Source organism: Cnephaeus nilssonii (assembly GCF_951640355.1).
Source record: "Cnephaeus nilssonii genome assembly, chromosome: 20".
Lineage (NCBI taxonomy): Eukaryota > Metazoa > Chordata > Mammalia > Chiroptera > Vespertilionidae > Cnephaeus > Cnephaeus nilssonii.
Window position 1 is genome coordinate 2,267,379 of NC_137091.1, and position 27,322 is coordinate 2,294,700.

A 27,322-nucleotide genomic window follows, 5' to 3' on the forward strand; every position below is an offset into this window, starting at 1 on the left:
GTTAAAGACATTAGTACATTAAAATGTTTTTTAAGTGTTTTTCCCTAAGGCAGTGGCTGTGAGCCGCAGTTTGCCGGCCACTGCCCCACTCCACCTCCACTCGATTCCCAAGCCCTGGAGTTCCCCGCCTGGCAGTCCCATCTGTTGGGGTGTGGAGAGGGTTCCAGTGACCTGACCTCCGAGGCCCTCCTATCTCCCTGGACCGCACGATGCAGCACTTGCCTGCCTGGCCGATCCGCGAGCCATGGGTGTGACGCAAGGACTTTGATGGGCCGTGCTCCTTCCCTCCGGGTCAGTGTCCGCCGATTCGCTCCTTACCACAGCAATCACCGGGCGGCCCAGGAGAGCGGTGGGGAGGCTGCGGCCCGGAGACAAGCACTGGGCTCCGTGTGCCAGCTGTGCTGAGCTCAGCTGCCCCTTGTGTGTTTGGCCTGCAGGGGGCTTCCCAGCACCCAGGTGCGGTAACAGGCTTCTAAAGATGGCCAAGTGGCCCAGCCGGCGTGGCTCAGTGGTCGAGCATCGACCTAGGAACCAGGAGGTCACGGTTTGATTCCCAGTAAGGGCCCTCACCAGGGTTTCGGGCTGGATTCCCAGTAGGGGGCGTGCAGGAGGCAGCCGATCAATGGTTCTCATCATTGATGTTTCTCCCTTCCTCTCTGAAATTAATTTAAAAATATGTAAAAAAATAAAGATGTCCAGTTGGGGACAGAGGGTCCAGGCAATCTGGCCTCCTCCTTGGGACCACCCATTCTCCCCCTGCAGTGCAGCCACTGGGAACAGGAGGAACGGGAGCCTGTGTTAGCAGGTTTGGGACTGCCCGCCTCCCAGCTTTCCCCCCTTCCCAATCCTCGATCCCACGCTACCCTCCGAAACAAAGCCAGCTGCACGCGGGGAGCCGGGAGCCCGGAGGACGCGGGCACCGGGGCAGGCTGGCCCATCCTCTGCCCTCCTTGCGCCCAGCTGGCTCCCCTTGGTGGCGGCACCGAGGGCACACGGAGAAGGCCACGGGGTTCTCTCTCTGCCACCTCCAGCCTTGCCCGCCAGCCCCCCAGGGTCTGCGGCCCACTCAAGCCCTCCTTCCCTGTCCTGGGAAAACAGAGCCCGCGCGTGGGAGACCAGTACAGACAAACATTCTCTTTATTGAGCTACACATGAATTTTCCATTAGTCAGAGAAGTAGACTGGCAGTGTGTAAGATGTCACAGAAACCTCACCGATTGGGAATAGAAAGGCTTAGAAAGACCGTGGGCTTTTTTTTTTTTCCCAAGTTTTTTTTTTTTCCTGTATTTTTAATTTTTTTGTGTTTAGTCATTTTGCCTCCTTTTTATCTGAAATGGCTGTGACTGGTCTTCAGCAAATGTCTTAAAAGTGAAACCGTGAAGAGGTTTGGGGTTTGAATACGAGTCAGAGTAGAAATGACAGGACTGGTCATGGAAACTGGCTTTCGTGTAAACACTGCATTCCATCTTTGCCTTTTAAATTTTTGTGTGTTTTTTTTTTCTTTTCCATCTTGTGGCATTTAAAAAAAATGTGGGGGATTTTTTTAATTGTTGTTCTTTTTATCTGCGGCACAAACATCCATCCTCACATGAGAAAGAGTGGACACAGGTCACTGAAACAGAGGAGAAGGTGGACACACACACACACACACACACACACACACGGAGCATCCATCTGAGACCGAGAAGCAAAAAACGTCAAAGGAAAACAACCCGCAACCCCGACCCCCAAAGACAAGGAAAGCTGCTGGCGGGTGTGGTACACAGGGCTCATCAGGACAAAAAGAAAAACAATGATGAAGGGCATCTGTCGAAAGGGGGTTGGCGGGAAAATTGTTTTCGATGGGGCTCTTTATGCATATGATCCGGATTCTTTGGGCCAATGAGAGCTGTGCTTTTTCTATACAAACCTGGGCTGAGTGTGTAGCTGGAGTGGTTGGGTGTGTGTGTGTGTGTGTGGGGGGGGGGCGGGGGGCGTACAAGCGCAGCCCGGTCTGAGCACATTCTGGAAACCTGGTGCGGACAGATAGGCCTGGCACCTCTGCAGGGATGCTGCCCCCACACCTGCCACCAGGTGAAATGGGGGAGAGGGGTGCAGATGTATGTTTTTTTATTCCAAAAAAGAGAGAGAGAGAAAGAAATATGGATGTAATGGTGAGTTTTCCATTTTCCTTTTAAGCTACAAAGCACATGAGAAGTGTTCTTTTTTTTTTTTTTTCCTTTCAAATTCTAAATGTAGAGACTCAACTAAAACCGGGTTTCTACAGCATTCTACAGAAATACACAGCCGTCAGTCACTCTGGGGTCGTAGGTTAGACAGGGGCTTGATACAGAAAGGCTGTGTGTCTTACAAAGGCCAAAAGGTCATGCTACCAGGAGATCAAGGTCAACAGCAGAGTCCGTGAAGCAGTCTGTAGAGAGAGAGATAAGGGGGTCCAGTCGGACCAGTTTCTTTGCTTTGAAAAACCAACAAACCAACCAACCAACAAACCCTGGCTCATTGCTCATGTGTTGGAGGCGGGCAAGAGGGGGCAGCATCGAAGGCAGATGAGAAGGAACCCCAGGAAGCCCAGCCCAGGCCCCTAGAGGCCTCCTCTGTGGTCAGGTCTGCAATCCAGCCCCTCCCTGGGCCCCTCCTGCCCCCATCCCCCCCTCACCCCCTTCCCCCTAGCGCCCTGCATGTCCCTGCCCTCAGCTGCTCTGACAAAGCAGACCAAGTCTCCCTTTTCTGACTCTTGCCTGGTTAGCATGAAGAAAGACCAGGGGACAGTGGACTGGTCAGAGCAATGGTTCTTCTAAGTCCTTGAACCACCACCACCACCACCACCCAAAGAGAAGCGTCCTTCGTTTTCCTGTTGTTTTGGGGGGTGTAGGGCAGGGAGATGGTTAGGGCATTGGCCATTTTGTAAAGGATTTGGGGATTTGCAGAGCTGGGCAGAACTGAGAGCTCGGGGTAGAAGCAGAGATGGGCTGGACCGATGCCAGGCCACTTGGCCTCCCGCTGCTCACAGACATGGGTCTCAGAGGGTGAACCTATGGGGCTGGTCTCCCAAGTCAGGATTCCATCACAGCTTGTGTGTGTGTGTGTGTGTGTGTGTGCGCGCGCGCGCAGGCACACGCTGCATGCTCATGGGCTGACCCAGGAAAACCTTGATCTATGGGGTGGGGGTCAGTTCTGTCCGAAGCTCTTTCTAGTACAAACTAAAAAGAATTTTTTAATATATATTTGTATATATATATATATATATATATAAGTTTTTGTTACGCCTTTTTTTTAAAGTTTATTTACCAACTTGCATTTGTCAGTGGTGTGGTGTGTGTGTGTGTGCGTGTGTGCAAGCTTTTCTGAGTGCTGGAATCATTACCAAGTAGGTTGCTATACAGGACAAGAGGTCAGTACAAGCCGCAGCCCCGGAGGTTGTTGGCAATGATGATGTCGGTGACGGCGTCGAATACCACCTGGATGTTATTCGTGTCTGTGGCACAAGTCATGTGACAATAGATTTCTTTGTTGGGGGAGCGGTTTTTGCTTTCAAATTGTGCTTGGATGTAGGCGGCTGCGTCTTCGTAGGTATTGGGGCCTGTAATAAGACAGAACAGGGAGAGGCCCCGGTGAGAGCTGGCAGGGACGGGGTGGGAACCCCCAGGCCAGAGGCGGGCTGGGGCATTTCCCAGAAAGCAGGTGCGATGGGCCAAGAAGAGAGGAGGCTACAGACAGACACTCGCTCTCCAAAGGCGTCCTTGCCTTTTACCGCCAAACCCACATGCGGCTCTGCACTCGCCTGGCTTCTGGCTTTTCAAGGTGTCTCACTGTTTCCACCCTGGATGGACCCAGGAGCCCTGGGCGGACAATGGCTACAGAAGGTCCCTTTGCTTTCTGGATGAGCACCCTGAGGCCCTGCCCCGGTCTGCCCTTCATAGCACTCACCCCTGGTCTAAACCAGTCCTGCTCGCCCGGCCAACATGGCTCAGTGGTTGAGCATTGACCTATGAACCAGGAGGTCACGGTTTGATTCCTGATCAGGGCACACGCCTGGGTTGTGGGCTCGATCCCCAGTAGGGGGTGTGCAGGAGGCAGCCAATCCAGGATTCTCTCTCATCATTGATGTTTCCATCTCCCTCTCCCTTCCTCTCTGAAATCAATAAAAATGTATTTTAAAAAAGAAATAAAAAGAAACCAGCCCTGCTGCTCTGATAAACCAAGACAGTGGCCTCTGAGACGGGGGTGGGGGGGGGTGGGGGGGGGGGATCCCTGGCAGGTGGGGATCCAGGACTCCTGGTGTCGCAGGGGATCCTGGGGGCCGAGCTGGACCTGCATGTCTCCCTGCACTTGGCAGGGCTGGGGTGCCCCTACGCAGTCCTAGTTCTTGGGTGAGTGGCCAGACTTAAGGGCGCTGGTATCCCCTGGGTGGGAGGTTTAAGGTGCTAGCAGCATGTGTAAGACCAGCGGGGCCCCGCTGCCCCCACCCTGTTCCTGCTGTGCCCTTGGTGCCGGCTGGGGCCTGGTGGGGAAATCTGGAGGATGCAAAGACAGTTCTGTTTAATCAGTTGCACTCCCAAACCCATGTGGCTCTGCCCTGTGGACAGCTTTCAATCACCACAAAATACAGAGCAACACAGAATTTCCTAAGCGCCCAGCAAAGGAAGAAGCCTCAGTGCCACTAGGACCTGGGAGCTTGGAACCAATACCATCCGGTGCGGAGGGTGTGGGCCATACCCCCTGCCCGGCCCCGGCCCCACCCTCCCGCGGTGGGTGTGAGCTGCATGGGGAGGCGGGGGCTTGGGCTGCCCAAAGGCTTCTGCAGCCGGATAACCCAATGTGAGAGGTTGCGGGGGAGGGGAGGGTCATCCCTGGAGTCGGGGTCAGGACGAAGACCAGCTTTGCACAGCCCACACCGCCCAGACCTCTCTCTCAGCCCATAAGCGGTGAGTCTGTAGTGAAGCCATCGAGTGGCAACTCGAAGACGAGACAGAGTGCCAGAGTGGACCCCATCAAGGAGATTGCTGTCCAGAGAGCGCCAACACAGGGCACTGATTGAGGTGAAAGTGCCTGGGAATGACTCCGGGGATGCCCAGCTCGTGTCTTCTCAGCATCAGCTGAGTCCTCGCCCGTAACAGCCAGCACAGAGTTCGCCTTGGCCATCCAACTACTACCTGCCCCCCGCCTGTCCTCTGCCCCTTCAGCCTGCTTTGTGTCCCCCGTGGGCCTTGGCACCCCATGGGGCTACTTCGTTGGTGACGATCTGTCCTCCGTTGTGGTGTTTGAACCCAACAGCAGTGCCGGGGTTGGGCCCCTCCGGCTGCTCTGCAGAGCTCAGACGTTTCCCAGATTCAGACCCACTTCCCTGGGCGCAGCCAGTGCCGCCTCCTGCACAGCCACCGTGGGCCACGCCCCAGGCTCCATGGGGCTGGGTCGCAGGGGCCAAGGGAGAGCCTTAGGGTGGTGCCTGCCTGAGGGTCTGCCAGGTTCTCTGGCTCCTGAGACTCACGGGTCACCACCGCTTTCTCCAGCCTGAACTGGTCCCGCAGGGCCCTGGCTGAGGCTGGGAGAGAGGTCAGCAGTGGCCGCTTACAGACAGGGCCCTCCTCGGCCTGGGGACCTCCGGGCCTGTCCCGGGCCGCCCTGCAGAAGGCGCCTTCCACCTCCTCCGCATCCTCTGAGTAACCAACGACGGCCAGTGGGATGCAGACCAGGCCCCGGGCTCTGTGCTCTCCACTCCCCCCTGCGGCCACCCCGCCCGCAGGCACTACTGTGGTGCCCAGAGGAGGAACGGGCCAGGGGGTTCGCCTGCCCAAAGGTGCAGGTGGTCCGGCTCCAGAGGCTGCTTTCTGCCCCTGCCTGCCGGAGACATGCTCCTGACCGCTGCCCGACCCCAGCCTGCCGCCACCCCGGCTGCCACCCCTGCTCCTAGCACCCTGGGGTGGGCGGGAGCCTTGCTGATTGACAAGCAGTGGAGCACCAGTGACAGACAGGCCGTGCTCAACAACCGACGGGCCTTTCTCCACACGAGGGTCAGCGCCGTGGGCGGAGGGGAAGCGGGGCCCTGGGAGCCCAGGCCGTGCACGCCCTCCCCTCCCTCGGGGCTGCCTGGGAGGGGTTCCTGGCTGAGCCAGCCTGCACACAGCCTCCTCTACTGCAGGGTGCAGAAGGGCCCCCAGGAGCTTCCCCGTCCAGAGGGACAAAGGCTCTGCACTAGCCCCTAGCTGTGGCCCGGGGCCCGCCAGCCTACAGCAGCGCCTCCCTCGGCTGCCAGCCCGATGCCTCATCCACCGGCTCCCTGTGGGGTCTGGGATACATTCCCCTGGGAGCCAGCTGGGAGGAAAAGCCCCAGAGGAGGTGGGAGAGAGGCAGGCAGGGAAGGAGGAAGAGGAGGAGGAGGAGGAGGAGGAGAAGGAGGAGGAGGAGGAGGAGGAGGAGGAGGAGGAGGAGGAGGAGGAGGAGGAGGAGGGTTTGGTTTAGGAAAAGATGGGAGGTGGAGGAAGAGGGGGAAAGCAGGCTTGATGCTGGAGGGGTGAAGGATCTGGCGGGACATGGGCCGGTCTCTGATGGTAGAGAAAGCAGGTGTGGCCACGCACAGGCCACGTGGCTACCCTTTCTAATTCAGGCCCAGGTGCTGTGAGGCCAGCAGCCGCCTGGGGAGGTTAAGGGGAGGCCACCGGGGAGACCGGGGAGGCAGACCTCTGGAGGTGAGCAGGTGGAAGGGGGAGCCTGCTGCCCTGCCTTGCCAGCTCACTCCCGACTCACTTGGTCACAAGCACATGGATCAGAGGGCCCATTTCCCCCCACACCCTGGCGTCTTCCTCTGCGCCCTGCCGGCCTCCAGCAGCGGTGCCCCGCACGCCAGCCCGTTCCCGGAGCCACAGGTTCACACCTGTGCAGGGGACCCCGGTCCCTGGGAGGGGTGGGGCCTTCTCCTGCACAGGGCCCCGAGACACCCACCTGTGTATTCAGGAAAGCAGATGGTCAGAGGTGACTTCTTGATCTTCTCCCCAAAGAGATCTTTCTTGTTGAGGAAGAGAATGATGGAGGTATCGATGAAGAACTTGTTGTTACAGATGGAGTCGAAGAGCATGAGAGACTCGTGCATGCGGTTCTGCGGCCGCAGGCGTGAGGGAGAGAGCGGGACAGACAGCGAGAGGGAGACACGGAGACAGGGAGAGAGAAGAATTAGGTTTGAGAGAGAGGAGCTGGGCTACTCAGCAGCTCAGGAGGGGCTCCCGGGCCCGTGGCTTCCCGGGAGGCGGACAGACAGAATTGTGATCTGCTACACGGCACGGGGCTGCCCGTGTCCAGCGCCCAGACCCATCTCCGCCCCTTGTCCAGGGCCAGTGGCAGACAGTGACCCTACCACGGCTCCCCGGGTGAGGCTGAGGACCCGGTGACCGGGGCTCTCCCCCTGCGAAGTCCCCAGCCACAGGAGGGTCTCCCTGAGTGTGTGTGCGTGTGGGTGGGTGTGTGCGTGTGCATGTGTGCGTGTGCATGTGTGTGCTGGGGGTGGGGGTGATTGGATGGGAGCCCAGAGTTGGGCTTTGGCCCTTTCTGTCCAGACCTGCCCTCTTGAGCCCAATCTGTGGGTGGGGGTGTCCTCTGCGAGGGGTGAGGGACTGTGTAGGTTCCTCCTGTGACCTGGGGAAGTCACACTGGGGCCAGCCGTGTGGGGGAGACGCGTGTGCCCTGGCTGTCTGCAGGGGCGCCCGGGAGACGGGCCACACCTCCTTGTACACAAGTCCGTTTAGCAAATGAATGCGCGTGTTGGCCTCCAAATAAAGCAGAACCTCCAGGGACAGCCTCTTCCTGGGCCCAGGCCGAGGCCAGCTTCCTGTGGTGGGATGCCAGGCGCACACTCGGGGCTGGGGGTGGAGGGTGGGGTGGGGGGAGGGGTCTCTTGGCAGTGTGGGGAGCCCGTCTCTCTGGGAACGAACCCCTTTCTGCACGGGAAGGTGACTTCCTGCGATGGACCCCCTGGGGGAAGGGACAGCTGCCCTCGCCCTGGAACATGTCCCCCTCACACCCAGCTCGCTGGGCCTGCAGCTCGGGCCTAGTGATTCCGGGTACAGTCTCCCTCTGAAGTCAGAAGACTGAACCACACCAGGGCAAGAGCAGAGAGCAGTGTGGGTGCCACTGGGCCTTATTCTCCGAGATTGGGGGGGGGGGGGGGCACGGGGCGGGGCAGGAGGCAGCAGTAGGAGCTGAGGAAGCTGCCTGTTCTGTTGCCATGGCAACTTCCCCTATCTGAGCAGGAGGAGGGGAAGGTGGGGACACGTCCTCCACGGTCACTACGCCCCACTCTGCCGGCCGGCTCTGCACCCAGCACTTCCCCTGCCTCGTGTGGGTTAATCTCACCAACCCTTAGGGGCCGGGAGTGACAGGGGGCCAGCGCCAGAGCCTCCCCAGTCACTCGGAGTGGTCTGTGACCTTCAGAGGAGGAAACAATGAGGGTCACGATGGCCCAAGAGCGCCTCATCACACCTGTGACCCGCAAGGGTATCGGCCCCAGACCCTCGTTCTGCGGCCGAGGCTGGGGGGCGGGGCAGCCTGCGTCCTCTGTTGCTTCTCGGGAGCCACCAGACAACGGTCACTCCTCCCTCGGGGACCTGCCGCAAAGGTCCCTGTCCCTTTCCTCTGCTAAGCAGATTCGGCAAACCCACGTGATCTTATCACCCTCCTAGCCTCGACCAGTCACCTTCATTCTTGGTCCCCCACAATCCTGTTCAGGGAAGAGCGAGACTCATTGGCCCCGGGCATCTCAGAGCCTGTCCGTAAGGGGCAGGGGGAGGTCTCCCCGCGGGCCAAGGGCAGGGCCTGGGGCTGTGCGCTCAGCTCACTGGGCACCACGGAGGGCAGAGTACAGATGCTCCTTCACCACGGACTCTACAGGAAAAGCCCCCCACAGAGCCGCCTGCCCACAGCCACGCAACCCGGCGCTGCCAACCGCACGAGAGGCCCGCGCCCGGCAGTCCCGGCCGCACCGCACAGTCCCGGCCGCACCGCAGTCCCGGCCACACCGCAGTCCCGGCCTCACCGCAGTCCCGGCCGCACCGCAGTCCCGGCCTCACCGCAGTCCCGGCCTCACCGCAGTCCCGGCCGCACCGCACGGTCCCGGCCACACCGCACGGTCCGGGCCACACCGCACGGTCCCGGCCACACCGCACGGTCCCGGCCGCACCGCACGGTCCGGGCCGCACCGCACGGTCCCGGCCGCACCGCACGGTCCGGGCCGCACCGCACGGTCCCGGCCGCACCGCACGGTCCCGGCCACACCGCACGGTCCGGGCCGCACCGCACGGTCCCGGCCGCACCGCACGGTCCGGGCCGCACCGCACGGTCCCGGCCGCACCGCAGGGTCCGGGCCGCACCGCACGGTCCCGGCCACACCACACGGTCCCGGCCACACCGCACGGTCCGGGCCGCACCACACGGTCCCGGCCGCACCACACGGTCCCGGCCACACCGCACGGTCCCGGCCACACCGCACGGTCCCGGCCACACCGCATGGTCCCGGCCACACCGCACGGTCCGGGCCGCACCGCAGTCGCAGCATTGCTTTGTCTGCAGACACGGGGGTCACCGTGGGGACATAAGCCCAGGCGCTCCCAGGACCAGAGGGGCCGCCAGGGCGCGGGGCTGAGAGCGGGGAGGGGCTTGGCTGGGCTGAAGGGCGCGTCCTCCAGAGGCCCCAGCTTAGGTCTGGAGGAGGAGCCAGGCCCAGCTCTTGGCTGAGGACCCGACTGGCACAGTGCCCCCCCCCCCCAGGCGGGGTGTGTGCGGGCCCTCTGGGGCGGGGCTGTTCGGTGCAGCTGGGGCTGTGGGAACGGCCACAGGCTCCTGCTCTCCCAGCTCACAGTCTGGTTGGGGAGAGGCAACGCCACACACGCCACACGCCACACGCCACAGGCCTGCAGGGCCCGGGAGGGCCGGGGGCAGAGGGCACGGCGCGCAGTCAGACCCGGATTCTCCGGGGGGGGGGGGGGCTCTGGAGTGTCTGGAAAGAGGAGCTGATCCTGGAGGTGCGGGGGAGGAGGGGGCAGCCGGGGTGGCACTGAGCCCCCTCCGCGCCCCGCAGGCCTGATGGCCACCCCTCCCCGCACGGACCGGAGCCCATCACCAAGGAGCCGAGAGCCCAGCTCGTCCTCCCGGGCTCCGGGAGGAAACAGATGCCAGCGGGAGGCGGTGCCATTTGAGAAGAGAGAGCAGCCAGAGGTCACAGCCCCCACCCCACTGGCAGCCACCTGCCGGTCTGCCCCCGCCCCGCGCCGGCTGGGCTTCGGCTGAGAGCAGCAGGAGAGCTGGGCCCACCCCGGAGCGGAGGCAGGCGGGCACCGGGAAGACCAGCCTCGGCCCTCAGACAAGCCCGAGCGAGCGGTGGGCAGGGCGGCCAGTCACAGGAGTCCTTCCGACCCCAGCGGGCCGTGCCCCCTCCACCAGGCAGCCCGCAGGCGGGGCCCCAGGACCGACCTGGGGCTGGGCACGGACCGTGCCGTGTGGTGCGCCTGGCGGGGGCTTGGGCACTGACGACACCCCACACTCGTGAAGGAAGAGCGGGCCCTTTTATTAACGTAGGTGACTAACAAATACACGACGGCAGCCAGTCCATTATGACAACCACTAGAGATTTATTAGCCCACAGTCACTCTCCTTACAAAATTAGCAACTATGGGGTGGGCGGAGGCGGCGGGGTCGGAGGTGGGACCGCTGGGACCTAAGGTAGAAGGTTTGGGAAGGAGGGAGGGGCGGCCAACCCACCCCTGCCTGGGACGGGGGAGGAGAGCAGAGAGGCTGCGGCAGCAGCAGGGAGGCCTGGGGGGCAGCGGGGGCTGGGGCAGAACCAGGAGGGAAGGGCCGGGCGGGCGGGCGGCAGCAGGGACTGGGGTGGGGGGAGAAGGGGCGTGGAGCAGAGGTGTGTGGAGCTGCTGGCTGCTGAGCAAGGGGTGCCTCACCCTGGTGGTCTCGGTGCCTGGGGCCGGGGACGAACCCTTTCCTTCCAGAGGGACTCTGACCAAGAGGGCCATGGATTTAGGACTCGGGTGCTTCCTGCTTCTGCCCTGACAGGGCCTTCATCTGCTGGGGTGGCATCTGCCTGGAGCCCCAGGACCCCCGAGGGAAGCGCCCCCCCCCCGCACCCCGCCGCACCGGAGGTCAGGGAGCCTGACCACCATCGCACAGCGGCACGGAACGGGCTCTCTGCTCGGGGTGGGGCAGAGCCCACCCATCCTCAGACCACAGTCCACCCTGGGCCCTGCCCCCCAGTCAGGCCACACAGCCTTGGGGACCCTCCTCAGTTCTCTGCACGGGACTAAGCACAGGACCACCACAGCACGTCACACATGTCCCCCTCCACCCGCGACGGAGCCAACACCCAGTCTTCAGCTGTTACGCCCCCTGGCGGAGCCGTCGGTGACAACGCGGACGGGCGACGCAGAGGACAGCGAGGGGATTTCGCCGCGGACCCCCTCTCCTCCGGGACTCGCACTGCACAGCCAAGGCCACCCTGTCAGGCCTGGAGGGTCCGAGCGCGCAAGAAATGAAGCAGCATCCGGGGGGTGGGGGGAAGGGCAGGAAGGCCCAGGCGACCGGCTCCCCCTACTGCTGCCGCCGGGGCGGGCGGGCTCTTGCCGGTGCTCAGACCACTGTGCTGGAGGGGGCGGCGGTGAGGGGCGCCGTGGGCCTGGGGAGTCGGTGACTTCCACCTCTAGGACGATGGTGGGGTTCGGCCACATCCCCTTTTGTCGATTGCTTTTGAGTCTGGGGTCCCAGGGCAGAGGTAGGGGCACAGCTGGCCACCCCAGGGTGATGATGCCGGGAAATAACGGCTGTGTCTTCAATGCTGGGCAAAATGGCTTCAGGGGCCGGCTGCCTGTGACCGGACGTTCGGTCTTCGGCTCCGGGGCCTGTCCTCTGCCGGCCCAGCGGCTGTGCAGGAGCAGCACGAGGGGAATGAAAGCAGGGGGCTGGGTGCAGGGGCTCCTGCAGGCCGGCTGCCTGCGGGTTCCCCCGAAGGCTGGGCGACAGCGAGAGAGCCGAGCCAGGGGTGGGCTCACCCGGGGGCCCCGTCCCTGCAGGCACTTGGCACTAGGGACAGCGCTGTGCGTCTCCCAGGCACCACCCAGAACCGAGGGCCTGGAGGAACCGGGGGCCAGCCCAGAGCTGGGGGCCCAGGCGTGGCTGGAGGGCAGAGGGCTTGAGCGGGGAGCCGGAACCTCGCAAGGTGCTCTTCCCATGGGCACACGGGCTGCCTGGGCTGTGGGCCGCTGGCATCAGCCAACTGAAGTGCCGATTGCCGGAGGCCAGCCCAGGCCTCGGTCGCCGGAAGTTACCCTCCCCCCCCATTCCTACCGGAGCCCCTCCGGAGGTCCTGGGACGCTTGTGGGGGGCGGTATCTGGTAGGGCACACTTCAGGGTGGTGGTCCTGACACCTGCCCTCCTCTGCCCCGGGGGCTGGCAGGACACCAAGACGGAGGGAATGGGGACTGGCCTCAGGGGCTGGGTCCGCACCCCCTCCCGGCCTCCCCACCTGCAGAGCCAGCCCCTGCCGGCTTGAGTCGAATTCGCTGTAAATTCAGAAGGAAAAGCACAGCTACTCACACCCCGAGCAGCGGCCGGAGACGGGGAGATGGGGAAGGCGGATGGGTCACCGGGCCTGCAAGGACGGCGTGAGGCCCCATCGCCGTGGACACGCACTACCTCCCCTCCGCATCCCCGCCGCCCACCTCTTCCCGGCACCGCGGGACTCCAGCCCTCCCACCACCCACCGCAGGCCTTTGCAGTCAGTCAGTCTCAGAACCAGAAGGAGTCCCGGATGAGGGCTCCCCAAGGATGTGCCTGGAAGGAGGACCCGGAGAAGGAAGGGCTTGCACCCCAGGGCTGAGATCCAAGCGGGGGAGGGAGGAGGCACTCGCCAGGCCCGAGCCCCTGGACCCACGCACAGCAGGCCCAGTCCCGGCCTGGCTTTTGATGACGGAGCTGCCCCGACCAGAGAGACCCCAGGAAAAGATGGTTCCCACTGCCCCTCCCCTTCCAGCGCCCCGCCCCACGGCCGCCTACCACCTGCACAACCCCAGGAGCCGGGAGACCCTGGCACGGCCAGTCTGAGTCACCAACTTCAGGGGGGCGGCCTTGGCTCCACAGCTCCCTCCTGAGGATAACGCGCTTGGAGACGAGCGGAGGCGAGAGCTGCAGGCAGCAGGGGCGGCCCGCCCCAGGCCCGGGCACTGGGACCCTGCCCAGCCCGTGTCACCCTGTGCTCTGATGTCTGGGGCCGGGCCGCTGTGGACGGTCCCTCCCCCTTCGGTGCCAGCCGCTGTGCCTGCTGGTGCAGAGAGTCTGAGGCCCGAGCTCTGGTTCCCGGGGATGGTGGGACGGGGCGGGCGGGGGGCGGGCGGGAGGCCGGGCGGGGCTCAGTAGAGGCCACAGCCCCGCAGGTTTTTGGCGATGATGACATCCGTCACGGCGTCAAAGACAAACTGGATGTTGTTGGTGTCGGTGGCGCAGGTGATGTGGGTGTAGACTTCCTTGTGGGCCGACTTGTTCCTGCTCTCGTACTGGGCCTGGATGTAGGCCACGGCTTCCGTGAAGGCGCTGGGGCCTGCGGGAGAGCGGAGAAAGGGGACAGGTGAGGCGAGGCCACCGCCGGGGCCTCCCGGGGACCCCGAAGGAGAAACCCGGCGGGGTGAGGGAAACGCAACCGCTCAGCTGCAGACCCTGCAGGCGGTCCTCTCCTGTCCGTGACCCCCCAGAGCAGGCCCAGGTGGGTAGAAACTGGTGCGGTGAGCCCCTTGGCCTCCTCCTCACCCTCCCCTCTCAGGCTCCCCGTCCGGCCCTCGGCTTGTTCCCTCCCTCGGGGTGTGCACATCGCTCCGCTCCTGGGGGAGCCCAGGCGGAGGGTTCCCAGGAGAGCAGCCGCTGTTTGGGGAGGAGAACCAGGAGCTTTGGTGGAAGCCCCCCCAGGCTCCAGGAACTGGGCCCAGGCACGGGCAGGGCTGCCAGGACCCTCGAGGGAGGGCAGGAAGGGGCGCTAAGCCTGGGGGGCTGCTGTGCTGACTGGGAGGCACCTCCCTGGAGGGGTTCCAGCCCCTCAGAAGACAGCTCTTTCCCAAACCTGGGCTGGAGGGGCCTCCTCAGTCCCAAGCCAGACGTGGTGCCCGACCTACCCCGCCTGCTCCCGCTGCCTCCCAGGCCACGGCGGAGGTTAGTCAGGGCAGCATCCCTGCACCCCAACTTATAGCTAAGAGGGGGCTGGCTGGGGGTGTGGGGCCGCTGAGCCCCATCCACTTCTGGCTGCACGGAGCTGGGGGCCTGGATGCGGGGCAGGCGGCTTGATCTTGGGGCAGGGGAGGGAGGCCGGGGGCCTGGTCAGGCTGGGGACGCCCACTCACCTCTCTGACCAGGCCTGACTATCGGGAGAGCTGGTGGCCCCGGGGCTGCTCCGGCCGCCCGGCAGGTCGGTAAACCCATGCCGCATCATCCTCACAGCACCCTCCCCAGGAGGCCCGGTCCCTGCCGCCTGTGCGGTCCCTCACCTCCCAACAGGCCATTAGGATTTCGTAACCACCATGTGGGAGGCGTCATGGCAGTTGTTAGTTATGACCACAATGGTCACAGGAAGAGATGTTCAGTGAGCACTTGCTGTGTGCCAGCTGCCAGCCAAGCGCTCCATGTTCACCAGCTCACATGGCCCTCCCGGCTGCTCTGCGAGGGAGGGCTGGACAACCACTGTCATTATCCCCATTGCACAGACGTGAACACTGAGGCCCCGGGAGGTTCTACAACCGGCTGCGAGTGGCAGAGCCAGGGGCAGGATGCGTGGGCTGCTGGGCTCGGCCCCGCGGTGACCCCAGCATGCTGGTGTTGCCCCCACTGATCATCTCTATTTACAGATGACCAAGCCGAGGCGGAGCGCACACAGCCAGGACTCTGGCCCTGCCTCCCCTGGCCAGCTGGCCCCACTGGCTGCCCGGCGCCCCGCCCCCCTCACTACAGCACACGGTGGGGGGCTGCCTTTGGTTTTGTGTGGGATTCTCTGTGGTTGAGTCGGGCGCACCCTCAGGGCACACGCGGGGAGGCCGAGCTCCGGATGGGGGCCGGCTCCCCGGGCGCCTGGCGGCCAGGCTCCTGCGTCCCCACCTGTGTACTCGGGGAAGCAGATGGTCAGCGGGGACTTCCTGATCTTCTCCTCGAACAGGTCCTTCTTGTTGAGGAACAGGATGATGGACGTGTCCGTGAACCACTTGTTGTTGCAGATGCTGTCGAAGAGCTTCAGGGACTCGTGCATGCGGTTCTGCAACGGAGCGGAGAGGCGGGTGAGCGCCAGGGCGCGGCCAGACCTCTCCCCCGCCCCCGGCCACCACACAGCGGGACAAGCCACGGAAATGTCCACCGACGCGGCGGGACGCACCACCGAGGGACGGAGACAGGAGGACCCACAGGAGAAGCGGGCGTGGTCCCGCCTCATTCCACACGCGGCAGGCTGGAGCGGAGCAGGGCGGGCGGGGTGGGGGCACTGCCCCAGCCCTCCTCCCCCAGAGGGCTGACCCGGCTGGGGCAGCGAGGTCGCTGGGGGGACTCCAGCTCACGGAGAGGACATGCACCATGCACTCGGGGCAGGGCCACCACTATCCAACACGTCTACACGGAACCGCGGGCCATGCAGATTCCTCTACCGGGGTGTCATTCCGATTCGCCAGCGGGGGTGGGGGTGCACGCATTCCGTTGGGGCTCATTAACCGAGGACAAAGAGATCCTCGAATTAATCCCGAGTTGGAAGCAGACACAAGGGGACAGCGTCTGGGGGGTGATCTTGCTGTGGCCTTGGTGTGGGTGGAGATTGGGCCATGGCTGGGCCATGGCTGGGTCATGGCTGGGCAGGGGTTCGGCTCCTGGTGAGCTGCTTAACCCGGCAAAACAGATGAAAACAGAGAGGAAGATAAAAGCCCAGCGGAAAACATGAGAGAAAGAGAGGGGAAAAACCCTGAAAAATTGGTTCAACCAGTGTCAGGGCCGGGAAGTCAACGCAGGTCCAGCCTGGGGCCCCGTGCAGGCTCAGAGGCCACGGCCCTGAGGGACCGCGGACTGCGTGGCTGGAGATGGACGCGAGGGGGCGGGACCAGCCTGAGCCCAGCGCCTGGAGAGGGGGAGAGGCGAGTGGGCGGGGCGGGCGTCACACAGCAAGTCACCCGCGGGGCCCGGACCTGCTGCTTTCAACTCGTAGCTGGTGGCTGCCCTGGAGGGAGGTGCTCATACCTGCCCGGCGTGGAGGGTCCCTCAGAATCTGCTCATGATTTGGCCTTGGTTTGGCAAATCAGGGCCCTGTAGTGGCGGTGCCGGTGGTGGTGGTGACGTTGTGGCAGGCTGAGACCCAGTGCCGCCGAGGCCACTGAGGTACGAGGGCAGGATGAGGCCCCGGGCTCCTGGGTGCGGTGGACACGGTGGCTGGGCGGTGGGCGGTGGGTGGCAGCCACCAGCTCCAGGAGCCACCTCCAGGCAGCTGTCCCGGGCAGTCCAGACTCTCGCCTCAGGCCAGGGAGGGACCGTGGGGCTGACCAGAGAGGAAGGCAGGGACCGAGGGCTGGTCAGCGGGCCTCGTTCTTGCTTCCAGGGCAGAGTCCGTAGCCCACAACTTGTCCTTCGGCCACACTCCTGGACAGAGGAGCCGATTGCTGCCATGCGCTGCGTGGAGTCCCGAGTGCAGGCTGCTCGTCACAGCCGCGCCAGGCTGAGCGCCCACCGTCAGTCACCCTTTTAAGGAGCAGGACGTCGAGCGGCTGCCTCATGGCAGGGCCAGCGCTGGACCCTGGGCCACGTCTGTCTGGTTCCCAGCCGCCCAGCACAGCCGCGTGTCCTGGACAGACGGTCGTCAGCTTAGTTCCGTAGCAACGGTGTTGCTCTCGCTGCTGTGGGCGACGAGCCGCCTTCCTGGCTGCTGTCCAGTTCTGAAGCCCATCCTGCCCCCGGGGCGCTGCTCTCTCCCGGGCTGTCCAGCTGGCTGCTTTGGGGAGGAAGGGCCCAGGAGGAGCCCGTCCCCGGCCTGGGCCCACCTGCCTCGGTTTCCCCAAGGTCCTCCGCTCCAGCCCCAGGGAAGAAGGCAGGGCACACGGGGAGGAGGGGAGGTGAGTGAGAGGGACAGGAAAGGCAGGAAGGAAGAGGAGCATGGAAGGAAAGCGCCCGGACACTGCCCAGCTCAGCAGCCAGGGCTGGTGAGGAGTTTGCAGACGGCTGGCCAGGCCGGACAGGGCAGGCAGACGGGAAAGGCTGCCCGAGCCGGGGCCTGGCATCTGCCCAGCCCCATGGTTAACGGAGACCTGAGGGCCAGGGAGCTTCCGCCCCGTGGCTGCCAGGCCCACCCAGACATCCCTCTGCCCCTGCCCTGCGGCAGGCGGAGAGCCCTGCCCGTGCCCCGCGGCCTGGCACTTGGGTTGGAGCTGTCGGCAGGCCTGGCCGGCAGGACCCAGAGGAGAGGCCTGAGGGAGAGAAGCCCTCCCCCACCCACTCTCCAGCCCTTCCCTTCCTCTGAAACCCACGGCCCTGCCTCCCACTCCAGGCGCCGCAGGGAGAGGTGAGCCAAGTGGATGGAGCTCGGACCCAGGGTGGCCACTCAGACCGCGAACGGCGGCCTGGAGCGCACAGTGGACCAAGGGAACAGCGACACGGTGCCGGGCAGCCAGGAGCCGCCCGGGCTGGGGTGCGGTCAGGGGTCGGGTCCAAGCACAGCACGGGGTGCACGTCTCTCCCCGCCCCCCCACGCCGGTGATGCCACAACCTGCCGAGGTCACTAATGAAGACGGCGCCACCAGAAAGAGCTGCACGGCTGAGGCCCCCGAAGCCTCCCCCAGGACAAGGCAGGGCTGGGGGGCTTTGCTGAACCCCAACTCAGGGGTGCAGCTGGGCCTGAGCAGGAAGGGCACGTGGGCACGCCAGCCTGTGGGGCGAGTCCGGACCACCCACCCGGGCAGGGCCGCGGCCCCATCTGCCCGAAGCCCCATTGTGTGTGGTCCCTCGGGACGGCGGCCGCTTCCCCCACAGCACTGCACCCCGCGGCCCCCACCCCGCGGCCCGTCAGGGCCTCACCGCCGCCGGGGGACCAGCAGGCAGGACTGGAGAGGAAACGGACCCGAGAGAAGACAGGCCGGCGTGACGCGGGCCTTCCTCCAGCCTCAGTGCTGCCCGAGAGGCTCGGGGCTTCGGGCCTGTGCGGACCGCCGACAGAGGAGCTGGCCAGAGCCACGGGCGTGACCCCAGAGCCACGGGCGTGACCCCAGAGCCACGGGCGCGACCCCACAGCCCAGGAGCCCCACTCCTAGGAGGGGCTGTGGGCTTGTCTCGGCACCCTCGGGGGTGGCCCACACCAACACCCGGCTTCCCTGGCAGGCGGTGCGGCTGGAGGCCAGACGAGGACTCTCAGAGCCCCCCGGTCAGGACAACCACCAGTGACAGCACAACCACAGACTCGGGGCGGCTGTGCCAGGAACCTTCACCTGGGCTCTAGTCCGTGGCCAGTGACCCCACAGGGAGCTACTACTGTCGCCCCGCCCCCCGCCCCTTCGACAGGTAACAGGAACCGAGCGGAGAGGGTGCTGCCTGGATTGGGCAGCAAACCAGGACTAGGAGCCGAGCGACCCCCGCTGAGGCCGATGGCCATTCCGAGGCCCCAGATGGGACGCGATGCACATCAGAGGCAGCAACCTGGGCTGGTCTCCTCCAGAGGTGCCCGCCGCCCGGCCTCCCCCCTGCCCGGCGCCACCCTGCAGGCCTCCCCGCGCAGCAGCCCAGCCACCGCAGGGACGGCCGTCAGGGCTGAGAACTGCTCTTTCCGTCTCACGCACATTCTTGCCGACACCCCCGCCCCGATTCTTTTAGGACTGGCTTGCTTCGGGCCTGACCCGATGCCCCCAGACTCTGTCCTGTTTACCGGAGAGGCACCCACTGCCTGAGTCTGGGGGGGGGGGGGGGGTGCCTGTGAGCAGATGCCCACGGCCCCGCCCCAGCTGCCGGCCTGTGGCTGCCTTTTCTGTACCCGTGTCACCAGACATTCCCCCAACCACGGCAACCCCAGCCGCTCTGGAGCGGCGTGGACCACCACCGCGGTCTCACCCCACCGCGCCCACGCCTGGCGGGTACAGGCCACTCACCGTGGTCTCGTCTTCGTGGAGCACCTGGTCGTAGCCGCTGAGCGCGACGCAGAAGATGATGGCCGTGACGTCCTCGAAGCAGTGGATCCACTTCTTGCGTTCAGACCGTTGGCCCCCGACGTCGAACAGCCTGCGGGGAGACAGGGAAGCTGGGGTGGTGGGCGGGGGGGCCCAGGCAGGTGGGAGGGGGTGCCGGTCAAGCCCCGGGGCCAGAGGAGGAGGAGGGGCTGGCCCTGCCCCAGCAGCTCCAGGAGCCCCGCTCCAGGTGCCCAAAGACCGACACAGCCATTCGTGGGGGGTGGGGGGCGCCTTCACTGCGGTCTGCCCCACCACCGCGCTGTGCTTGCACGCAGCGAGTCCACCCGCCCTCGCGTCTCCAGAGCCCTCCCAAGGGTGCGCCTCACCTGGCCAGGACACAGGGCTTCTACCTGTCTACCCCTCCCGGCCTCTCCTCCTGCTCCCCCCGACACCCAGGCATCAGACCTATAGGCATGTGGGGCAGGACAGGGGCTCCCAGGCCTCAGTGTGCGAGGTCACCCAGGTGGCCATGCCACCCTCCGCAGCGTCTGGGAAGTCCAGGCTCACACCTCGGGATCCGGTGCCGAGGCGCTCAGAGCTCGCTGTGTTCTGCTCCTGGGGAGAGCCTTGCTCCTCCCAGGCCTCGGTTTCCCCAGATGTGCTGGGAGAAGGTGGGCCAGCTGACCCCTAAACCCCTTCCAGCTGAGATTATGTGGATCCTTGGGGTCTCACGGGTATTGTTGGGCTTACCCATGCTCACCCTCCCCCCCTCCCCACAAGGTGTCCTGGGAGGTGACCCACCTTCTCCCCCTCAGAGGTCACCCAGGGACAGGCTTCTTCCCATGCCTCAGAGCCCCACTCCAGGACCCCTCTTCCAGGAAGGCTTCCTGCTGACCCCACCCTGAACTTGGTGGGAAACAGACCTACAGACAGGTCCCTTCTCCTAGCTAACTGCCTGTCCCCACGCGAGAGCTCCAGAGGCAGGCCGCTATCTGGGGCTGAGGCCGAGGGGCCGGCACCACCCATGTCCTGGTTGGGGCTCGGAAGTCCCCCGGCCTCACCTGAAGTGAAGGTTCTTGAACGTGAAGTGGGTTTCTACGATGCCGGTGGTTTTGACCCTGGTTCGGAGGATGTCCTGCTCGGTGGGCTGGTAGTCGCTGGCGCCGATCCGATCCAGGCTGTCCAGGTAGCTGGGGACGGCACACAGGGGACCATGGGGCAGGCTGCAGGCACAGCGCTGAGCTTGCTGGGCCACCCCCTTCAGAGCCCGGTCCGCCCAGCAGGGCCCCTCGAAGGCCATGGAGGGAATGATGGCACCACCTGTCCAGGGCCAGGAGTGGGGGTGGGGGGTGCCGCACACCCTCGAAGAGCCTCTAATTCAGACCACAGGGGCCTCGTGCACAGCTCCAGGGACGCTCAGACGAGACCCCACTTTCCAATGAGACTAACGGGCTTATGATGCTGCTTTGTCGTTTCTTCATGACAAAACGATAATGGCCAACACCTGGACTCTATTCTTCACTGGTGATCAAGTTCCATCTTTAATTTCTAAGTTACATGTACTACTCTATAGGTTACAGAACGGAGGGTCGATGAAGGTCAGACCTTGCCCAGCTGGGAGCTGGGCCTTGAGCCTGGACATCTGGCCCCCGAGTCCACCCTGGAGTCTCTGTAGTGTTCCCAAGAGGCCCCTAGCATCCGCCCGCCCTGCTGTGCCTCCTGAGAGTTTACCCAGGGGTCTGTGGGACGGGAGGTTCATAGGTCACATAGGGGGCAGTGGCTGGCCTGCCTGGGACCAGGTCTTTTGCACCAGGCCCCCACTTCTGGAGACAGACCAGGCCTTTGCACCCCACCTGTCCAGGACGAGCACCTGGAAGGCTTTGGGGGTCTGTACGGGTTAGGTGTGAACCCAAAGCCAGGATGGGATCTGGGAAATCAGGACTGGGCTCCCCCAGGGCCAGCCAGGCATCCACTCCTTGTGCCTGGGGGCAGGGAGCCGCACACAGCGGGTAGGATCCCCAAGTGTCGGAGGCAGGGATGACGTGGGTTCTGGTTGCACGTGTGTGTGTGTGTGTGTGTGGGGGGGGGGCTGTTCTTCGTCAGCACTTGCCCTGGCCCTGCTGGGGGCAGGGGGAGAGGCCCATCCTGCCTCTCCCTGTCACTGTCCCAGCGGCTCTGACCTCAGCCCCACCCAAGCCCTGCCCTCCACGGGGTCCCTGCCCTCCACGGGGTCCCTGCCCTGCGCGCGGTCCCGGCCCTCTCCCTCCACGCGGTCCCGGCCCTCCCCCTCCACGCGGTCCCGGCCCTCCCCCTCCACGCGGTCCCGGCCCTCCCCCTCCACGCGGTCCCGGCCCTCCCCCTCCACGCGGTCCTGGCCCCGCCGGCGGCCGCCCCCCTGCCCGGTCACTCACTATTTGGCAGAGTCGTTGAGCTGATACTCCCGAGAGCGGTTGAAGCACTCCTGGATCCCCGAGTCGCCCCAGAGGCGCACCATGGCGGACAGCAGCTCCGGAGAGAAGGGCTCGGTGTCCTCCATCCGACTCACCACGTCGCACACCATCTTGGCGTCGGCCTGCGAGGAGACATGGGTGGGGCTGTGAGGCTCGGTGGGGACAGAGAACCTGCTGGACACCTGCCAGGGCGCCGGGACAATGCTCAGCCCCAGGCCTGGTCAGGAGAAGCGGGCCACTGTGTGAACATCCGCCCCCTCCCCCGACCCGGCCCCAGGCCTCCGGATACGGGCACAGTCTGCTGTCCCAGGCCCCGAGGGACCAGTCCCGCGCCAGGCTTCGGGGACTTCCAAAGCAGTGGTTTCCGACCGTGCCCGCAGCTCGGCGCCTGTGGGCAGGAGGGAGTGGGCAGGGCTCTGTTCTACACCCTCCAATACCCCGAGCAGCCCTGCTTTCACTCATTTTGAAGACTGGCATTTTGCAAAGTGTTTTTTGGGGAAATGTCAATGTTTTTGGCTAACAATTTTCTAGACTTCTTTTTTTAAAAAAATATTTTTATTGATTTCAGAGAGGAAGGGAGAGGAAGAGAGAGAGAGAGAGAGAAACATCAGTATGAGAGAGAATCATGGATCGGCTGCCTCCTGCACGCCCCACAATGGGGATCGAGCCTGCAACCCGGGCCTGTGCCCTGACCGGGAATCGAACCGTGACTGCGCTCACAGGCAGAGCTGGGACTCAGACCAGGAGCCTGACTCCAAGGCTGGCCTCTGTGATCAGACCCCCCGGTGCTGGGGCCACCACCGACGACAGCACCTCGGAAGGCAAAGAGGCCAGGCGGAGGGGTCCACACCCAGGGGGACACGCATTTCCAGAAAGATCCATGCTCCCCAGTGCCTCCGGAAATGACCTTTCAAATAAACGCCTTGTCGCGGGGTCGGCTTCTCGAGGAACCTAAACCCGGACAGGGTGGCCACCTGAGCCCAGGCCCCAGGAAAACCCTGTCCGCCGAGTCTGCACACATCTCTCTGGGTGACGGGACCTTGCTCAGCGCACTCTCCGGACCCCAAAGCAAGGAGCCTGCCACCTGCCTCGTGGATGGAGAGCACGGTGAGACAGAGCCCCCGGAGGAGGCTGGGAGTGGGTGTGCTAGGCCCTCACCTCATGGGCCCCCCGGAATCTGGGTCTAATTCATGGGCACAACAGTCACTACTAGACCATTACTCTACTCTCAAGGCCTTTCAACCCCCTGCCTTCGGACTGCGCCAGAGGAGAGCCAGTCTCCCCGGTTCGTGGCCCCTGGCTCAGGAAGAGAGTGGGAGGGGCTGGCAATTCGCAGGTGTCCTGGGGAGGGAGAGACACAGAAGAAATGAGGTCAGCACCGGGGAGATGTGTGGCCCACAAAAGATTCTGTGCAAAAGGCATGTGGACTCGTCTTCTGGGGAGACTTCCAGAATCGAGCTGCCCGGCTAGGTAGCTATTTCCATGCCAGGGCTGTCTGCTGCAGAGGGCCAATGAGAAAGTTCTGGCAGCTGGGTCCCCTCCGGATGCTTGCCCTGGGAAGGAAGCTGCTGCTGGCCCGGAGGCGGGCAGGCCACGCCCACGAGGCCAGCCCCGCCCCCGCCCTCGGACTCCTGGGCCTCCCTCCACGGGCCTCCTGGCCTCCCCGGGGCCTGGGCTGGAGATGAGTTTCTTCAGCATCTGAGCCGCCCCGGGGCCCGGGCCGTGGGTGCCCTAGGCAGGCAGTGGCTCGGGGAGGGGTGGGGGGAGGGGGCAGCAGGGGTGGTGCCTCCACCTGGGGCTAAAACCAGTGGGAGGCCTGTGCCTCAGGGACCCACATGCTGCTGCTGCTCCCAGGTGGCGGGTGACCTGGGAAGCCCCAGTCCTCTCCCGCTCTCAGCGTGCCTGCCCGTCTGTGGAATGCAGCCAGCGGACCCGGCCAGACCTTCCCACACTTCCTCCTTCGGGCCTGCCGCCAAGGCTTCTGCCAGGCCTGTGAGAAGGCAGTCAGGGCCTGAGGGTGGGCAGGCAGGTGACTTCCTGCTGAGGGAGGGACACACTCCAATCGGAGCACCCAGAGCCTGGTGACACCTCACCGGGAGGCTACGGTGAGGGTGTGCTTTATAATCGCCTCCCCCAAGCCGCCGTGGACTCCCAGGTTTGTCGCTCCGTGTGTGGCCTGCCCGCCCTCCCCAGAGATGTGGTCACACCGGGAAGTGGGATGGGGTAAGGGGTGACCAGGGGATGTTGGCATCAGCCCAGCTGAGCCACTAGCCATGATGGCCACACGCTTGCCATTCACTGCCGGGGACTCGGAGGTGCCCAGGTGTACGCACCGTCTAGACTGGGATGCCTAACGTCACCGTACGTAACACTCAGGCCTTCAAAACACTTCCCTTCTTTTCAGGGCAACATGGCCTTTCCGATAAACATCAGCGGCAAAGGGCGAACGTTTAATAAAGGGCCTTTGCCCTCCCGAGGGACGAGATGTCAAAAATGTGGGGAAGTGAATGGGAATTTTCACGCAGGTGACCCGGGTTCAAATCCTGCCTCTGCAGCTTTTTAGCTGCGCGACCTTGGACAGACCACTTAACCTCTCTGGGCCTCTGCTCTCATTCGTTCCCACCCCCCAGGGTTGTTTGTGCCGTTGAGACAGGCGAAGGATGGGACACAGCTTTGCAGCATAAAGAGCCCTGCAAATGTTAGTTATTATGAGCAAAGATGAAGTCCCTCAGACACAAACAACAAGCTGAAGGAAAGCGGGCCTGCTTTGTACAAGACGTCAGGCAAGCCTGATCCTCTGATAACAATAATCACAGTAATTATAATAATAACCCCTTCCACTGGAGGAACTGCTTTGGCCTTTCAGAGTTTCCCCTCCATCTCTAATCTTGTAGGCCAAGAGAAGTGTGGGTGCGTGAGCACACACACACACACACACACACACACACACACACACACACACACACACACAGTCCTCTGGGTGCAGGGAAAAGCCTCCATCCACTCCCCCGCCCTTGCGCTGCAGTTGTCCCGGCTCCCACCAGGGGGCAGGAGCGCACAGGCCAAGGGGAGAGGGAGCCAGAGCTGGACAGCCAGGCGGGGCAGGCCCATGGGCTTAGCTGCCTTCCTTGGCTACAGGCTGTTCCTCCAGGGGAAGCGGCAGAGAGGCCCGGCAGGCACGGCAATGCCAGCAGGTGGAGAATGGCAGTGGCGAGAGCAGGGAGCATTCTGGGCACTTAGCAACGGCCAGACCCAGCCCCCCAGGCCTCGGCATCTGTCTTTGTTAGTGGCAATGATGGGGGCACTGCAGGCATTTAGTGGTTGGAGACCAGGCGTGCTTGCGGCTCTTTCTTCCCTTGGGCTCAGGGGTCTTAGTTGCAGCAAGCTGTCAAATCGCAGGGTCTATGGGGTGGGGTGGGGGGTGATGGGGGATCTGGGGACCTCCTAGATCTACCACTTGCCTTAGGGAAGGGAGCTTTCCTGGTTCTCCAGAAACATCCTGCAGCAGAACCAAGGATTTGGTGCTGTTTCCCCTCTTGTCCCCTTTCAAACCTGCCCATCCTTCTCCATCCATCCATCCATCCATCCACCCACGTATCCCGGTAACACCTAGCTAGGATGCATCTCTTTTGAACATCATGCATCGACCCACGTAGCCACCAGCTACTCTTGTTCACCCATCCACTCACTGCCACACCCGCCCCTCTCCTTACCTTCCTCTGTCCTTCCCCGGCATCTGTCTATCCATTCATTATTCATGTGTGCACCATTTCTTTCCTTCCTCCCCATCTCTCTCTAGCCACCCACCTATCCAGCCAACCCTATACTCATTTATCCACCGCACACCCACTACCGAAGGGTCTTGACCTTCAGAACGTTCATAGTGGTTGAGAAATGATGGCCCCCGATTGCCTGGACACAGATGAGGGGGAGCCGGGGGCTCCGGCCTGCTTGGGAGCTTTGTTGTCATGGTGACTCCTGGTCTCCTAGCTGCCACCTCCTCTGAAAAGGGAGCTGGAAGGTGAGCGCTCAGCCCCAAGGCCAGCAGGGCAGAGGGAAGGAAGGAGAGAGGGAGGGACCCCCTCCCTGTCCACCTGTCCCAGCAGCCCAGTGGCTGAGCGGACATTTGCCCTCCAGGGAGGCGGGCAGGACGACTGTTCCTGGGAACCCCGAAACCCAACCCCGCCGCCTTCTAAGCCGAAAGGGACAGGAGCTGCCTCCTCCCCGATTCTGGGAGGGAGGGAGCAGCTGCCTCCCAAGAGGCCCTGTTTCTATAGCAACAGGGGAGGCTGGGTGGGAGGGCGCCTGGGACGGCCCAGGCCAGGGCTCTGCCCTGGGAGTGCCCCCAGGCTGGACAAACACTCACTTTTCAAGGACAAGGCACTGCCTCGATTAGCTGTCCTCCAGGAGCGGCTCCACTGAGCCCCTAAAAGGCACAGCAGGCTCCGAGGGCGGTGCCCCTGTGACCCCCAGGTCTTTGCTCCAGCCCGACCCCACTGTGCCCGCGCCCCCCGCCCCCCCGCCCCCCCATGCTGCTCCTTCCACTCCCTCTGCCCGGCCAGCAGCAGGCAGTGCCTTTGAAGTTGGGTCTTCTGTTCCCACTGCACACTTTCCAACCGCTCAGAACCAAAAGCAGAGGCCCACACTCGGCTCCAATGTAAAGTACCACCCAGGTCTCCCCGCCCCGCAGTGTCATCTTAATGAGATGGAGCCGGCTTCATGTTTTCTGAACTGCCAGTAATTTCTCTAGGACCCTGCCCTCCTTGTAGCTATGTTTATCCTCAGCAGAAGGTGCAGGGAACGACTTGAGGCCAGTCTGGGGTCTGCAGGCAGCTCAGCCCGCTGGCCGCTGCCTGCCCCCGGCTCCGGAGGCTGAACACGCGTGGCGCGAGGGGACTTGGGAAGGCAGCGGTGAGGTCGGTTGGGGGTTCTCTCCTCCATTTCATTCAACACAACACGTTCTGGGCCTCTCTTCCTTGGGGAGCCTGGATGAGCCTGGCCAGCACCCCAACTTCCCTCCCCAGCCCACTGGCTAGGCAGCCCCTGCCGCCTTCCTCACTCAGCTCGGCACTGTCTCCCTGCCCACACTGCTGGCTGAGGGCCACGGGGACCCCGAATGAACACCCCTGAATCACGACAGGGAGGTTTCCACTTCTCTTTCAAGGACTCTGACTGCTGGTGGGGAAAGAAGTCCCAGCTCGGTACCACCGAGTCTCTGACTCCCCTAAAGACTTGTGAATCATCCCTTTCGACAGAGAGGGAGCAGGAGGCTGAGGACGGGTCTCCTCTGGCCTCCGAGGCATTTTGAATGTGCTGACCCGCAACCCCAACTCTGTCCTCAATGACTAGGTCAGGGAAGGTCCCTGTCATGGGCTGGACTTGTGTCCCCCCCCCCCCCCCGCCCAAATTCATATGCTGAAGCCCTAACTGCCAGGACCTCAGAGTGTGGCTGTATTTGGAGAGAGAGCGCCTTGAAAGGGGTAATTAAGTTACAAGGAGGCCAGTGGGGTGGGCCCTCACCCATTGTGGCTGGTGTTTTTATAAGAGGAGAGCAGGACACAGGCCAAAGGAAGACCACGTGAGGACAAGGGGAGCCAGCTGGCCACGGCCCCGAGGCAAGGAGAGTGGCCTCAGAAGAAACCAGCCCTGCGGACACCCTGGTCTGGAACTCTGGCCTCCAGAACTGTGAGAAAATACATTTCTGTTGTTCAAGCCCCCCCTCCCCCGGCCCCCT

General features: G+C 63.7%; 1 protein-coding gene across 2 annotated transcripts in view; it reads right to left on the reverse strand.

The window, feature by feature from the left end:
* Window positions 1-1,186: 1,186 nt before the first annotated feature.
* Window positions 1,187-27,322, reverse strand: part of GNAO1 (G protein subunit alpha o1) — a 120,670-nt gene continuing 94,534 nt past the window's right edge. The window contains exons 4-9 of one of the 2 annotated variants that reach the window (XM_079799665.1): window positions 21,550-21,710; window positions 20,200-20,328; window positions 19,121-19,250; window positions 6,939-7,092; window positions 3,364-3,579; window positions 1,187-2,409 (exon numbers count right to left, since the gene is read on the reverse strand). In XM_079799665.1, the coding sequence (XP_079655791.1) occupies window positions 3,392-3,579; window positions 6,939-7,092; window positions 19,121-19,250; window positions 20,200-20,328; window positions 21,550-21,710 (762 nt within the window). In that variant the 3' untranslated portion in view covers window positions 1,187-2,409; window positions 3,364-3,391. Of the gene's footprint in view, window positions 2,410-3,363; window positions 3,580-6,938; window positions 7,093-11,063; window positions 13,582-15,119; window positions 15,274-19,120; window positions 19,251-20,199; window positions 20,329-21,549; window positions 21,711-27,322 lie in introns of those variants that run through there. The other variant, XM_079799664.1, reaches the window with a different exon arrangement.